We start from the raw sequence: 17,261 nt of genomic DNA, 5'->3' as shown, positions 1-17,261 counted from the left end.
ATGCTGCAAGAAAATTATGAAAAGAAACAGCTCAGTAAAAGAGACCTCCCCCCAAAAACAGTGAAGAAAATAACACCTTTGAAAAAAGAATTGACCTAATGCTAAAAGAGATAAAAAAAAAAAAACAACAACAACACTGAAGGAAAGACCTCCTTAAAAAGCAAACTTAAACCAAATTGATAAAGAAATTTTAAAAATTCAGTAAAGAAAATAATTTCTTAAATAATTAAGCAAGTGAAAGCTAATGACTCAATGAGATTTCAAGGAAAAAATTGAATAAAATCAAAAAATTGAAAAAAAAAAGAAAAAAGTATGAAATATCTTATTGGAAAAAGCAGCTGACCTAAAAAATGGATAAAGGAGAGATAATTTAAAAATTGGTTGGTTAGTTCTTGTTTTTTCTGCTTGAAGAAAACCAAAATGCCATCTCTATGTTGGGATGAAGGTACAGTGTGTCCAACTTTGGCTGATCAGAACAATATGACCTTGGAAGACTCTTCCACTAGTTAGGCACAAATAATCCAAAAGCAGACCTGCACAACTTGGCAGTAGGGAAGGGTCAAAATTAAAACAGGCTAAACCTCTTCAGGCCACAGATAGGTTAGACTAGAGACAAACTGATGATAGTTGGATGCTGTGAGTCACATGACAAATAGGAGATAGAGCACAGAGGCAACCCTGCATTTTTCGTGGGCCACCTGAAATCCTTTGGCAGGCTGCCAGCAGCCTGTGGGCCTTGTACAAATGACCATTTGGAGTGAGGATGTCTTGTAATTTGCACATCTCACATTTCTTTTGAGTTACCGCAATTCTGCTTTGCTCATAGAGCACAGTGCCTTCTTTGATGTGGACACACCATGGTGGGTAGCCCTTACCAGTTGCCCTACCATTGCCTCACAATTGATTCAAAAGTTCTTCAGAGAGATCTGGAAAATGTTCTTGTATCATTTCTTCTGAATTATGTTTGAGCACTTGCCGCCTGTGAGTTCTTCACAAAATAGTTTTTGGGTAAATGTACATTTTACATTCAAACAATATGTCAAACTCATAGGAGTTGCCCTCTCTCCAGTAAGGTTTGACTGTTTGGTAGTTCAGCTAAGAAAGGGCCCCAGTATTCAATATCTTATCTGCCAAGTGACCTTCAAAATCTTCCTAAGACGGTTTTAATGGAAGCAATTCAATTTCTTCACATGGTACTGGGAGACTGTCCAGGTTTCACATGCATACCACAAACTCAGCACAATGACTCTGTAGACTTCAGTTTGTAAGCAGTCTAACATCTTCTCTCCCATACCTTCCTTCAGAGTCTCTCAAATATTGAGCTAGCTCCAGCAATGCATGTGCCAATGACATCATCCATGTGAGTATTCCTGGAAAGTATACTGCAAAGGCAAGTGAACTTATCTACAGTATTCAAAATCTTTCCATTTGCTTTATAATCAATGATTCCACACATTAGTGGTACAGGGGTAGCTGCTAGAGAACCTCTGTTTTTGTCGTGTTATATGCCAGGCAAAAGCAGCAGAGAATTGATCCATACATTGTTGCATTTCAACCTCAAGAGATCAGAGAAGAGATACTTAAAAATTATTTGAATACCTGAGAGCCAGAATCATCTAACGAAGAGCCAGAAATAATATTTTAAGAGAATATCAAGTAAAACTCTCCTGGTATCTTAGATCCAGAGTGCAAAATAGAATTTGAAAGAATCCACCTATGACTTCCTGGAAGAGACTGAAAAAATGAAAGCTCTCAGGAATATTATAGCCAAATTCCAGAGCTCCCACATCAAAGAGAAAATACTTCAAGCAACCAGAATGAAACAATTCAAATATCATGGAACTGGTCAGGATCACACAAGGTTTAGCAGCTTTCATTTTAATGGAACAGTGGGCTTGGAATATGGTATTCCATAAGGGCAAAGGGGCTAGAATTACAACCAAGAATAATTTATCCAGTGAAACTGAGTATAATCTTTCAGAGAAAAAAAAATATTTATATAGAGAACTTTCAAACATTCCTGATGAAAAGACCAGAACTGAAAAGAAAATTTTAATTCAAACATAAGACTCAAGAAAGGCCAACATGAAAGTGAAATCATAACAGACACTAATGTAAACTGTTTACATCCCTATGTGGGAAGATGATACATAACTCATATGGACCTTATCATTTTTAGGGCAGTTGTAAGTACTCTGCATAGATAGAAAGTATGATCAATTGTATTGGGATAATCTCAAAAAAATGAAAGTGAGAAAAAGAATGCACTTAGAGAAGGCAGAAGGGAGGAGTAAAATGGTGAGATTATTCTCATAAAAGAGATGTGCAAGGAAAAGCTTTTACAGTGAAGGGCAAAATGGGGGAGGAGTGCTGGAGAAGACTTGAACCTCACTCACATCAGAATTGGTGTAAAGAAAGAAGAATACACACATGTATACATGTATATGTATATATAATGTACATATATGCACATATGTGTATATGTATACACATGTATACATGTACACACACTCTGCTGGATATAGAAATCTATCTGATTCAACATGGAATTAAGATTGGGAAGAGAAAACATATTGAGTAGATGAGAAGAGGAGGGCAGATTAAGGGAGGCAATAGTCAGAAGCAAAACAGACTTTTGAGAAGAGACAAGTCAGGGAAGAAAAAGAGAGAGAAAGAGGAATAAACATAAAAAAGAGGACGGAAGAAAATGCACAGTAATCGTGACTGTGAATGTGAATGGAATGAACTCACCCATAAAACAAAAGCAGATAGCAGAATGGATTGGAAACCAGAATCCAACAACATGTTTTTCATAAGAGATATATTGGAAACAGAAAAGACATACACAAAGATAAATTGAAGAACTGAAGCAAAATCTGTTATGTTTCAGCTGAAGTAAAAAACGTCAGGGGTATCAATCATAATCTCAGAAAAAACAAAAGTAGACCTAATGAAAAGATATAATCAGGAAAATTACATTTTGCTAAAAAGTTCCATGGGCATTGAAGTAATATAAAAAAATTATACCAAGTTTCTCTGATAAAAGTCTCATTTCTCAAATATATAGGGAACAGTGAAATTTATTTAAAAAAAGAACCTTTCCACACTATATCAATATATATATACACATATACACACATATATACATATACATACATACACACTATATATACACATGTGCATATGTATATATATATATATATATATGCATGTGTACCTACACATCTATGTATATATGCATATGTGTATGTGTGCATGTATAAGCATATATGTGTGTCTGTATATACACACATGTGCACATGTAAATATATATTATGGATATACACATATGTATGTAGTGTATATATACTACATGTATAAAAACATGCATGTATAAAAAACAGCTCTTTTTGTTTTGATAAACAATTGGAAATTGAGGAGATATGTATTAACTGGGGAACGGCTAAGCAAGTTGTGGCATCTGATTGTGATTCAGTATCTATGAGTTATAAGAAATGATGGGGGACTCATTCTGGCTGCAGGGGAGGCATGGAAAGATTTATATGAACTGATGAGAAGCAAAATGAGAAGAACTGGTAGAACACTGATAGCAATGCGGTAATGATCAACTATGAAAGACTTGCCTACTCTGCACAATGCAATAAAATCCAAAACAATTCCAAATGACTCATGGTGAAAAAAAAAATGCTATCTTCCTCCAGAAAAGGAACTGATGAATTCTGAGTGCACTATTGGAGTATAACTTTCTTGCTTTATTTGTTGCTGTTGTTGTTTAAGATATGGCTAATGTAGAAATATATTTTGCATGATGTACCATGTATAATTGACATAATTTTGTTTGCCTTCTAAGTGGCTGAAAGAGAGGACAGAGGGAGGGAGAGAATTTAGAACTCAAAATTTAAAAAGAAAAGAAATGTTAAAAGCAAATAATAAATTTATTATTAAATATATATTTTAGGATTCATGAACTTAGATAAGGAAAAATATGTCTTCATTTCAACATAATTGGTTTCCTACTCTTTGTTGCTGTTTGGGTTTTTTACAAATATTATTCTGAAAATGGGTCTTTAGGTTCTACCAGATTGACAAAGGTGTCCTTAACACACATAAAAATATTAAAAACCCTAAATCTAGTTCAACTTTGCACTTTATAGATGATGAAACCAAAGCTCAGAGAAGTTACATCACTTCACTGACTTCATAAAGCAGTAGAGCTGGGATTTGAACTCACATCCTTGGACTACAACTCTAATGTTTCTTCCACAGATAGAGGAGAAAGTACAGAGCTAGATTTGACCTTATGGATTATCCACTCCTCACTTTACAAAGGATTCTTCTTATTTTACAGATGAAGAAACTTAAGTTCAAGTAAGTTAAAGAGACGTTAAGATCACACAATAAGTAGTAACCAAATTTGCATTCTTCATAGTACTTTGAGAATCTCAGAAAGAAGGAAAACTCTAGAAGACAACTGATTCAATCCCTTATCTCTAGGCAATGTGATATCTAGATCATACCAATTCTAACTAGAATTCTTTCTAACTGAAATCAAGGATCATTATTCTGTCCAAACAATTTTAATGCTACAAAAGAGATAATTTAGTAATGATTTGTATAGCATAGGGTATGTATTTCAAATTTATTTTTTTAAGAATGCATTTATTTCCAGAATCTGGTTTTTTTTCCAAAACTGAAAACTAGTTTGGACATTCTTTATGCAACTGTTTTTAGAAATAAAAAAGAGAATGCTTGATTTAGCAGAATTTATTTGGGATTATATTTTAATGAAGTAAAAATGGTCACAGATCATGGAAGATGGAGAGAAACTAAAAACTTCATTTGATAAAAGAGATAACAAATTCATAGAAGAGAAATGGCATGTTCAAAAGTTCACGCTAGTGGCACAACTGGTGCAGAACCTAGATCTGCCTGTTTTCTAATTAATTTCTCATGTGCCATACTAAATAGAGTGCTGGTCTTGGAGTATGGGGTGCCTGAGTTCAAATTTGACCTGAAATACTTACTAGCTGTGTGACCCTGGGCAAGTCACTTAACCTTGTTTGCCTCAGTTCCCTCATCTGAGCTGGAGAAGGAAATGGCGAGCCACTCTAGTATCTTTGCCAAGAAAAACTTAAATGGGTTCACAAAGAGTGAAACATGACTGAAAAGTGACTGAAAAACAGCAATAAAGCTTCCATCTCAATGTTAAGCATGTTGGATTGTTTGGAATACTTGTATTTAAAATACAAAATTGTTCTGTGTGTTTTTGGTCTTTTTTTTTTTTTTTGATCTGTAAAATGGAAGTATTGAACTACATAGTGTCCATTGTCCTTTCCTACTCTAATGTCTATGAGACTCAATGTCACATTGAATTACAATAATGGAGGGCAAGATATAGATACACTTATGAGAAAGAAAATGGCTCATATCCCTTTCTTTTACTTTCAGCTGTAAGTGGGTGATTCTGGCTACCTGGTTCCCTGTTCACCTGCTTCTTTATGACTCTTTGTTCTGCCATCTAGCAATGCTTTTCTCAGCCGTCTCCAAAATACATGTCTGCCCAGACCAGTGTCCTCCCATTCCAAGTAGGTGTTTCGGCGTAACAGCCGATAGAGTTCCACCTGTTGTCGTAGCAGTGACTTCTCCACTTTCTGTAGCATGATGAAGATGATGCCTCCCTGACTGCTCAGAAACTGCCATGTCTGGGCAATTTCGTACTCAAACTTGCACCAGCGGCTCTGGATAAAGTTCTTGGAGATCACAACAATGACCTTCCGACTTTTATGGAAACCTTCCTGGATGATGTTGGCAGCAATAGCCACCCCAGGGATAAAGTCTCTGTAGTGGAGGCAGAGTTGGAATGAGGGAACACCTTCTTCGAGGTTTTTCACCAATTCCTTCCTCACCCATTCCTCATCTTGACTGGAATAGATAACAAAGGCATCATAAGTGCTTTCCCCTCCACTAATTTTTTTGCAGCCAACAAGCAGCATCAGATGGAAATAGAATTTATAGACCATGGCCAGTATCAAAAGTACCACCATTATGGCCAAAACAGACATAGCAATGATGGCCTTTTTCATCTGACAGGTTAAATTGTCGAATAACAGCAGAGGGACACCTTTCATATGAGAAGGTGTCTGGCAAATCATTGGCTTAGACCTATTCAAGAGCTGTGTATGCTCTCTGACCCACTGAAAGAAGACTTGATGGTCACAGCCACAGTCAAAGGGGTTTCCAGAAAAATCAATAGAAACCAGAGTACCTGATAGAGCCTGTAGGTTCCATCCATCCAGTGCTGTGATGCTGTTGAAACTGCAGTTCAGGACTTGGAGATTCAAGAGAGGAATACAAATGAGTGGATCAAAAGTCTGAAGGTTGTTATGGCTAATATCCAACACCTGGAGTTGGTGGAGGGACTCCATTGCTCTTTGGAGTACTTGTTCTAAGCGACAGTAGGAAATATTTAGTGAGATAAGTTCATTCAGGTTCTTGAAGATGTCATGTAAGGTATTGTCCTGAAAAGAGTTGCCAGCCATTTTCAGATGTCTGAGACTGTTTAAACCTGTGAAAATGTATTTAGATTTGACATGAGTGTTTGTGTAAGAAATATCCAAGTATTTAAGATTTGTGAGTGAGTAAAAGGCAGGGAAATCATTTTGACCTTTCATTTGGGAATGTTGAAGGTCCAGAGATTCTAGGTTCTCAAGACCCATGAAGTTCTTAGCCAAAGTGATACGGGCGTTATAACTCAGGTTCAGATGTTTCAGCTTAGGTGTACCAAATATCTTATCAGAACAACAGGACAAAACAGTCAGAGTATTTTGGCTGAGGTCCAGAAGCTCCAGACTGGGAAGTTTCAAATCAGACAAAGTGGTGAGATCTCGGTGGTGAGTAATTCGAAGTTCTTTAAGGGAGGAGAAAGAGGTAGATGGCAAGTTAGGCAGTATGTCAAAGTTGCAATCAGTTAAAACCAAAGAAAACAGCTTAGGAAATATTGGTAGGTTAGGCAACACTTTTATAGGAGCCGCAACTAGGTGGAAAACGGAAATATTGACTAAACATTTGAAAAATTCATTATCTGAAGGGAATTCAGAAGGGGATACCATCCAAAATTCATCAACTTCCACCTCACACAAACCATCTAGGATGTTGCTTTCCCTGACGGCCATGTGGACTTCATTTTTGTAGTTTCCAAGGAGAAGCTTGTTGACTTGTAAGCCAGCCATTCCCTTAAGACAGGCATGCATGATTGCCGACCTGTGAAAGCTTCCTCTCAGAATTAGTCCAGATAACTGAATTCCCTTCAAGACACCTGGATGAATATATTGAATTGGATTCTGGGAAAGGTCCAGGGTGATATTGGGATTCAGTTTTATAGGCTCTAAATCCCCATCAGAAATATTTTTTATCTGATTCAGGTGAAGGTCCAGATGCTGCAGGGAGCTGAAGTTGGCAAAATAACTGGGTAACTCAAGAGAACTAATGGAATTATGTCCTAGATATAGTTCCTGCAGGGTCATGAGATGTCCAATGGGTAAGTCCTCCAGAGACATGAGATTTGTTTCTACAACAACCAGCTTCTGTAACTTTGGCAGACCATAGAAGGCTCTGAGACCCAGACTCTGGATTGGGTTTCCCGTCAGGATCAAAGTGGAGAGATTATATAGGCCTTGATAAGTGTCATCTTCAATCTTCTGAATATCACATCTGTAAAGAAGGGAGGTATAGAGACATTTTTTTTTTTGCATTGAGGAAAATTCCAGGGCATAATCCTACCAACCCTGCTGCCCATACAGATGTGATACAACAGGTGAATGTGTCCCAGCAGAGAGATCACACAGGCGGATATTGCTGGCATTGCATTATTAAATCAGATTCATGAGCAGACTCCCACACTGGGAGTACAGACAAACACACAATTATCATACCACGCACATGGAGATAGAAAACTCAACAGAAAAAAAAATCAGTTGAGGTCTAAACAGAATTCAGTGTTGTGATACTAGAAACTGGGACATGGAATGGCTGGTGACTGCTGACTTTGGTCAGGAAACAGAGATAGATGTGAGCCCTCTTGTTCCATGCCATAGATATACTTCAGTGAATGAGGCTGTGTGTGATTTGCATGAAAATACAGGTCTATAATCCAAAATAAAACAACTTATCTATTCAACCCTCCCCCTTAAGAAACATGCAGACATTAATATTGGCAGACTTGGCAAGTTGGATGAATCAAGCAACAAAATACCTATTTACCACTGCAGAGAGGCAAAATTTTGCTATTGAAAGTGAAATCGAATTAGTAATTAAAAGGCCTGACTTTCAATTTTTTCGGCTTTGTTACTAACTTTCCTAGAGTGACTTTGGGTAAAATTAGTTCACTTCATTGTGTCCTAAGTGTCTTACCCCATACAATAAGAAATTTTAGATGATACTCAAAGCCATTCCTAAAGACATTCAAATTCTAAGGTCCTTTCCAGCATTCCCATTCTGAGTTTTAACATCCTTTGATACACAAGGTTCTAAGTTACCTTCCGTTAGCTGGCAGCTCAGTGGTTCAGTGGATAGAACATTGGACCTAGAGTCAGGAAGACCCGAGTTTGAATCCATCCTTGTGATGCTTCATAGATTTGTGACCTAGGTGAGTTACCTAATCCCTAATTCAATTCCTTCATGTGTAAAATGGGGATGATGGTAGCACCTACTTTTCAGTGTTGTTTCAAGGATTAAATGTAATAATATTTGTAAGGAGCTTCACAAAGCTTAAAGTGCTAATTATTATTACTGGTAATACCAATATCCTGAATTCTAATTAATTTAATTTAATTTAATTCTAATTAATCTAATTCTAATGGGCCTTAAATTCTGACATCTTTTGATTTAAAAATTCCCCCCTCAAAGATACTATAACTAGCCTATGACTGGATCCTCACCAAAATTTAAAGCCTCTTCCTTAACAAAATGAGGCTGTCCTCCAAGTTTATGGAAACAAATAAACCTTTAGACTGACTCAGAGTATACCAAAACTCAGAACTGTTAAGGGAGTTTCCTAAATGTGGTAAATGAATAGCACAGTTTATAGATATAGTTAATGACAGAATAATGATGCAGTTAATAGACACTATTAATGATCAGTGTCATTCTATGAGAAAGACTCAATGGCAAACCACACAAATTTCCACTGCTAAGGATCTAGGACCAGTGCTATCTCTTCTGTCATCTCATCCTGAAGGCATCCATTGACTGAAATCAGGAAAGCAGTCGCATTTCCTATTTAAAAGGTAAGGAAGCTAATTGAGGCATGAATGAGTTAAGGGATGAAGTTAGTTATGCAGAGATATCTATATCCCCCCACTTTAACAATAGAACAGACTTCTCTGTACCATATACTCTTCTTTGCATCAGTATTCTTCAATTAAGCTCACGAACAACTATGAGACTCTTTCTCTGGGGGACATATCCAACTTCAGGTGATCATATTCATTTGCCTAGCTAAACTCTGTAATGACACAACCCTCAGATGGGAAAACTGCCCTATAGAAGCTGTTTATGACTCTTTATAGCCCTTCATATCTTTAGTTTGAATCAGAAAATTCATACAACTTGGAAATATAGGTTTATGAAATCACTTAGACTGAAATATTCCCCAAGTGAATTGTCTACCTTCCAGGGAAACTTTATAAAACCTTCTGGATCCTTTCTTCACAAACTTTCTCTCCTTCCTCTCATTTCCCAGTCTGATCATTACTCTCACCACTTTAGGTTCCCAACCACTTCATACTTGAACCATTGTAGTTATAACTTCTAGATTAATTCTTTTCTTTCTCTACAGGCTTTCTATCCCCTTATCCAACTTACACAAGTTAACAAAATCACTTTAGTTAAAACATGCCTCCAATCACTGTGTTCAGAACCTATGGTGCTCCCTGTTGCTTACAGGATAAAATACAACTTCCTTAGATTGTTTTTCAATGCACTTTCCAATCAGTCTCCAAATTATAAAATGGCCAAGCTGTAGGAATGTTGGACAGAGAACCCAGGAAAACTTTGTTTGCATTCTATCTCTACCACCACCTTCTGACTTAAGCTTTTACAAACCACTGTACTTCTATGGCCCTCATTTCCCTTCTGTGTAAAATGAGGAAATTATGTGAAATGATCTCTAAAGAATCAGGAGTCTTGGATATAAATTTGGCTGTGACACTGATTCTATTGACAAATCATTTAAACTCTCTTAGCATAAGTTTCCTTATCTGTAAATTCAAGTTAATAATACTCAATGGTTTATTATGTGAAGAACACTTTATAAACCCTAAAGGCCTGTAGGAATGAAAGCTATATCTCCTTCTGCTCCCTTACACAAATTCTTCCCTCAAGTCCAACTGATATTCCTTGAACTTGCTTTGTAGCTTCTCATTTCACTCTATTCTCATCACCTAGAACTGCCTCTTCTTTTCTTGCCACCCTATTTGAATCGTAGATCAGATAATTACTAGCTATATGAGCTGAGTCAAGTCATTTAATCTCTAAATCAATTTTTTCATCTGCAAAAAGGGAAAATATGTGCTATTTGCATCCCAGGGAGTGATATTAAAAAAGTACTTTTTAAACTTTGAAGCAATATAGGAAGATGAAAATCATATCATCATAATGACAGCATTAACATTATTAATTATTAATAATAATCTTTACCACAAAATTATGTCCATCCTTCAATGCTCAGTTCAACAGAAAGTGATATCTCCTTGCTCACACTATTTATTTTCATATTACTTTATTAGATTTATTTTTCTACGTACTTTATCATCTAAAAAGAATAAAATGTTCTGAGAAAAAGGTATTTCATTCATCTTTCTGTCCCTCACAGGGCCTGGGGCAGAAAAGATATGTAAGCTTTAAACTGCAAGGAATTTGTAAGCCATCTCATCCAATTCACTAATTTTGCAGATGAGGAAACTAAGATCAAAAGGTTAAATTACTTTCTCATGATCATATGAAGAATAAGTAGCAAAGTCAAGATTCAGTTGTCAGTTTTTTGAACTCTATAGCTCCTTCTACCATATCATATTTGTCTCTATTATTACACAGAAGGAGGGAGAGAGAGAGAAGGGGGGGGGGGTTGAGAGAAAAGAAGATGAGAAGGAAGAAATGAAGAAATAAAGAAAAACAGAGAGAAAGAAGGAAAGAAAGAGAAAGAAAGGAAAGAAGGAAGGAAGGAAGGAAGGAAGGAAGGAAGGAAGGAAGGAAGGAAGGAAGGAAGGAAGGAAGGAAGGAAGGAAGGAAGGAAGGAAGGAAAGAAGAAAGAATGATGGAAAGAAAGAGAATGAACCTTAATTATGTAATAAGTTAAAATTAGGACTTGAGAGTCTCACTTCAAAGAATAATTTCTAGAACTGATAAGAAGAAATAAGGGCTCATTACCTGGACAAGTCAAGGATTCTCAGTCCAGTGATCCTGGAAAAACTTCGTGGAGCTAAAAACCTCAGTGGGTTGAAGCTCAGGTCCAAGTTCTGAGTGGATGAAGGTATATCCATTGGGACTTCAGAGAAATTTTGGTCCATGCATTGGTATTCAATGCTTGGAAAAACCTGCATCATTCACAGATAAACCACTGGTGCTTATTATATGGAACAATCATGTTTATCCTGACTGCTTTCCTTATACTCTAAGTCAAACCTGAACAAGGGGATGTTAAATACCATGTACCATCGTCTATCACCTATGATTTATCCTCAGCTAGCGCTAAGTGATAAGTATTAAATTGAATGTCCATGAACTCATCTAGATATTTGTGCCTAGTTTAAGACTGTCTTTATTTCAGGATCTAAATGAAAAGTTAAAGGTTTTTTTTTACTTCATTTTTTAAATGAACATTTTTAAAACACTTTCTTCTTAACATCTTTAGGCACTGAATGGCACAAAAATTATTTCCCTCACTTTACCAATGAGAGAACTGAAGTGCAAAGAGATCAAATGACATGCTTAATGTCATATACTTTATAAGCAGCAGTACCTGGTTTCAGACCTTGATCTTCTCTCATCAAATTTACTGTCCTTTTCACTAAACCATGGTATCTCTTAAAGAGCCTGAGAAAATTAAAATAGGTAAGACTCTTCTGCCAGATTTCACATCTAGTACTTTTATTAAGGATATATATATATATATATAATATATATACATATATATGTATATATATTCCATTTTAATTAAACTCCATGTATCAAGCATAAGGCTGTAAACGAAGAGATATGAATTGTGCTCTTGGCTCTCCGGAAGAGAAGCTCTGTGACCTGAGATAAGTCACTTCATATTTTGGGGCCTCATTTTTTTCTTTGTTAATTAAAGTGGTAATACTTAGAATAAATGCCTCAAAGTGTTATTTTAAATCATACATAAATGTGAAGTGTTTTTTTTTATTTGTGGTAGTATTGTTACTAATAGCGATGTTTATGTTAGATGCCTACCATTTTATTTCACAGTCTAATTCTAGAAATGAAATTCTACTATGGCATAGAGATCATAGTCTTTGACCTTTATTTTGATCACTATCCTGGTAAAATGGAAGGAGTCTTGGCCTAGGCTGGGCTTTGTCTAGTTTCATCTATGACACTGTTAACTCATATGTGACCTTGGGCGAGATACTTTCTAGGCCTCAATTTTCTTCTGTCTTAAATCGAATAGGAATGAATTAGATGATACCTAAGATCACTTTTTCACCTCTAAAATTCCTGGTACTAAGATTCTGCACAATTACAACATTCTGTGATCTGGGGTCTAACATGATATTTTCTATGGTAGCATCTAGCTCCAATATTCAAAGTTCTGTGATTCCAGTAAGCTCTGAAATTATACAATTTCTCTACTTTTTGCTTAAATTTCTGGAAATTCTGTGTCCCATTGTTCCATAATCACTGCCTTTGGAATGATTTTCCCATTTTCATGCAACTAAATAAACGGTTTCCTTGACCACAATTTCAATTCTCTTTTTATTTCCAGGTGTGTACTACATATCCCTTTGCCTCTTGCTCTGTTACAATCTGAAATATTTCCTTCACTGTGACACAATGTTTCCTTCTCCTTTGATGCAGATCAACTTGGACTTTTCAAAAGAGAGAGAAATAGAATATAAGGGAAAAGAAATAGATTCTTAAAACAGAGGATTTGGATCTGAGCCCTTATGCTTCGACTTGCTAACTATATGATCTTCAGCTCTAAGCCTCAGTTTCCCAAATGTAAAATGAAGGTAATAATATTCCCTGCATAACAGCAACATTATCTACTTTTCAGGGTTGATAGAATGATTATATGAAATATTGCATGCAAATAAACCAGAAAGACCTAGAGCAATGTTCTTTATGGTTATCTATCTTTGTTGTTATTATTACAAGGCATTGATATCTTCCAAGTACTAGGCAACAGGGTTGAAGAAACCAGGGTGGGTTGCCTGTTTTTCTTTCTTAGAAATTCAGAGAGGGATCTTCAGAGAAACTGCAGGGGTTTTGGAAGAAGGACAGGATAGTAAAAAGTATTCTACCTTTGGAGGCTGAAGTCTGAGTTCAAATTCTAGTTTTCTCCATGAATGTATAAAAGTCAGTTTTCTTCTCTAGACCTATTTCTTCCATTGTAAAATGAATAAAGTGGGACGAGATTATCTTCAAAGGTTATTTCAGCTATTTCCTATAGGTTACTATGGCTTGGGGTTTCTTTTCAGCCTTTAAGCTACGGTGGCTAAAAGAACAAACCTAGTCAAAGCAGCAGTGGGATTCAGTGGACACAAAGTCAGATGACTCCAGTTTGAATCCCAATTCAATTTATTACCCAGATTTGGGGGAAGTTCATTCTGCCCTCTGAGTCGCAGCATTTGCAAAATTGGAATAATAGTACTTATGCCCACTGTATCCTACCTTACACTACTTAACTGGATAGTTGTTGTATATACATAAAGTATTGTAAAGCAATAAGGTATTAGATGAATAGAAGGGTTTTTTTTAAATCAATTTGCATTTATATCCAAGAAGTGTTACCAATATTTTGCCATAAAATATGATTTTTCTTATAACATATAATGAGTTTTTGAGAAAAAAAGAACTTACTGAAGTTTTATTTATCACAACACCAACATCATTTTCATGTGAACCTATATCTCGTTATAGTTATATAGACAATGTCAATAGGAGAGTTGGACTAAAATCACAGATTTGCTTTAAAAACTTTTTGAAAGCATATTCCTTAAACAGCCCAAAGTATACCTGTATTCTCATGGGGTCAGTTAGGCTATATGGGGAAAAAGTAGACCTTTAGCAGACACTGAGGGACATTACATGGAGAAGCTTTTACTTTTTGATGCTGGTAATATAATCAGAGTACTTTCTAGGGAAGAAACAAACCCCAGAAATTAAATGTGATCAGCATATAAGTTTGTTTTTCATTAAGAGACAAAACAATCAATTCTATGAGCCCTGTTCTGTTCTAGCAAAATTATGCCTTTGTACTGAGTTTTGTCTAAACAGATCTCCTAACACTTCAGGATGCAAAATAGCGAAAGTCTAGTAATATCATTCCCACTTTTCTCTTCTTGGCTCTGACGTTCATAAAAGAAAAAAATCTATGGCCAGATGCACATACGCAGAAAATGTTCATCTGCTCTAATCATTTGCTATGTCCCTGGTGTTCTTGGCTCCCAGGTTCCAGTGTGATGTCCTCAGCTGGAGTCTAAAGCTGGAATCTGCTCCTTTCTGGGGAGGAATCACCATGGCGATAGCCTTGAAAAAGGCCAGAAAAATTCCCCAGAATGCCAGGCACTGGCTGATATGATTTCTCTTGCCTTTTTTTCCTCCTGTTTTCTTACCTTCATTTTATAGAAGCCCAGATAGGGAGAAAGTCCAAATGTTCTATAGGCTTCTCTACTAGCTTTCACTTAGAAATAACAGAAACTTGAATGCTCCAAATAGATGTTTCAATTAATTTTCTTGTCTGAAACTTAGTTGCCAGCAATTTTGGGGCGGGGGGGGGGGGAGTAGGGGGAGGAGAATTTCAGCAGGAAGAATTGAGCATGTGAGCAGCATCTTTTTTCCTTTTTTAAAATTTTTCATCCCTTTTTTCTGCTCTAGAACTCTATGAAGTTTTGAGAAGCTTGTCATCCTTCATATGATAACCATTTTTTAAATTAATCTATAAGAAAAGGTTTCTAGACCAGATGGTCTCTAACATCTCTTCTATTACCAACCCTCTATTCTCTGAGTTATATTCCAGCTCTGACACTCTATATTCAAAGATCCTTCCCTTTGATCTCACAATGAATGTTCTAACATTCTATTTCTTTCATTTTTCACATGAAAAGACTCTGAGCCCAGCACAATGACATAACACCATGTTTGGAGGAGGAATGTAGTCTTTGCATATGATTCTGAAGCAACCTGTTAAGCCGGTGGACAGAATATAAAAGTAAACATGAGTCATAAACCCAATTATTTTGTCAAACCAGTTCATGGGTGTTTTGTTTACAACAAAATGATTCCCTGAAATGATCTACTGAAATATCGTATGTTTAAACTGGTTGTTTCATGTGTAAGGACACAGCTAGAGACAGCGGGCTAATTACAAGTTTGAGTCTGGACTTTACTTCATACAATCTATCTAACCTAGCAGCACGGGCCACAGAAAGACCTCTTGGCATCTATTGCAAAAGGCATTTATGTTAAAGTTGTGACAAAGACAACTGAAATAGGTGTTGTTGTTTGTCCTTCATTTTCAACGAGGACTGTGACATTAGGAAGATGATGCTATGACTTGCAAGTGAATTGGAGTTAAGTGAGGGAGGGCTGCATAAGGTCACCAGCCTCACTTTCTCCTCTGGAGCCATCTGGATCCCGTGGCAAGATAAGATCAGAACGACTGGAGAAAGCCCCCCCCACTGAGACAGGTGGTCCTACTTTAAAAGAGCAAACCCCTAGGAAAAAATAAAATCCAACAGAACTTTGAAGATGTAACACTTTCCTCTAAATCTCAGAGTTTCTGCTGAGATTACTGTGGAGCTAAAGGTCCATTGATTACACAAAGCCTAGGTTTTTGACTTCTAGCACCCTGGGCAAATATAGATTCAGGCTGCCAGCCCCAACAACAAGAGTTATTTCTTTCTGCTTCTGTATGCTTGTGACATTGTGAAGTTCCTAGTTTTTTGCTTTGTTTTGCTTTGTTTTTGTAAAGTAAGCTAGATCCAAGTTTATAGAGCCTTAGAGCATTAGCTATAGAAGGAAGCTTATAACATAGAGTATTAAAATTTTAAATTACCTTAGAAATCATTTAGTCCAACTTCTTCATTTTATAGTTGAGGAAACTGAGGCTTAGAGAGAGAAGGCTCTTACCCAATGTCAAACATCTGTTTGGTGCCCACACTGGAAAGTTTTAAACAGTTTTTCAAAACCTTTTTTTTTCTTTTAAGATGAAACAATAGAGAAGCCCTGAGAGAGGGGGCAGGGTGACACAAAATAGTACCCAATTCTCTTAACACTTACCTCTAGGCAGGAATGACAACTCCCAGGATCCAGACGGGAAAAGAAAGTTGTGGCTGTCATCAGAGCCATGGCCATCCAGGGGACCATCCTGGCATTTTCTGGGAGCAGAGATGGCAGTACGAACACATGGCAATGTGAATCTTCTTGGGCAGGTACCACTCATAAAACACAGAATTTTCTTCCCCAGGCTGGGTGCCCCACTGCAATGAGTATGCAAACTGGAGCAGGGTAAGGAGTAGAGAGGAAGTGAGAGTCACCACATTAGCATTCTGGGACCTTGTTTCTCAAGTATTTATCTTCTTTGGGAGGGAGAGGAAGTTAGAAGCAGATTTTAAAAAGAAATGTTTGTATGCCAGTATTTGAGAGAGTTTCAAGAGGAAGCTGGCTCTTATCCCAGGAAATTATCTGATATCCTCTTGCCTTAATGGACTTGGGCAAAGTACTGGACAAGAACAAACCATTCATGGAAACCACTGGCTATTGTAAGCCCAGTTTTCTAGTTCATGCTTGTTGCATTCAGTTATTCAGTCAAGTGTGTCCAACTTTATGTAACCCCATGGACTTTGCCCAGGAAGTTTTCTTGGAAAAAAATAATAGAGTGGTTTGCCATTTCCTTCTCCAGGGTGTCCCCATTTTACAAATGAGGAACTGAAAGAAATAGGGGTTAAGTGTCTTGCCCAAGGTTGTAGAATTCATAATTGTCTGGGGTTTGATTTGAACTTAAATCTGCCTGACTCCAGGCC

General features: G+C 36.7%; 1 protein-coding gene across 3 annotated transcripts; it reads right to left on the bottom strand.

The window, feature by feature from the left end:
- Nucleotides 1–4,749: 4,749 nt before the first annotated feature.
- TLR4 (toll like receptor 4) lies at nt 4,750–16,912 on the bottom strand. 3 transcript variants are annotated; one of them, XM_072631755.1, is made up of 4 exons: nt 16,519–16,912; nt 11,425–11,591; nt 6,665–7,710; nt 4,750–6,565 (listed from the first exon to the last, which is right to left on the bottom strand). In XM_072631755.1, the coding sequence occupies exons 1-4, from the start codon at nt 16,603–16,605 to the stop codon at nt 5,469–5,471; spliced, it is 2,397 nt and encodes a 798-aa protein (XP_072487856.1). In that variant the 5' UTR covers nt 16,606–16,912; the 3' UTR covers nt 4,750–5,468. The 3 variants fall into 3 exon arrangements, with proteins under 3 accessions (XP_072487856.1, XP_072487855.1, XP_072487857.1); XM_072631754.1 differs by having other exon boundaries at nt 4,750–7,710; nt 16,519–16,910; XM_072631756.1 differs by lacking the exon at nt 11,425–11,591 and having other exon boundaries at nt 4,750–7,710; nt 16,519–16,908.
- Between the last annotated feature and the right edge of the window lie 349 nt (nt 16,913–17,261).

This window comes from Notamacropus eugenii, chromosome 1 (genome assembly GCF_028372415.1).
Source record: "Notamacropus eugenii isolate mMacEug1 chromosome 1, mMacEug1.pri_v2, whole genome shotgun sequence".
NCBI classification, from domain to species: domain Eukaryota; kingdom Metazoa; phylum Chordata; class Mammalia; order Diprotodontia; family Macropodidae; genus Notamacropus; species Notamacropus eugenii.
This window is presented reverse-complemented; position numbering and strand designations above follow the sequence as displayed.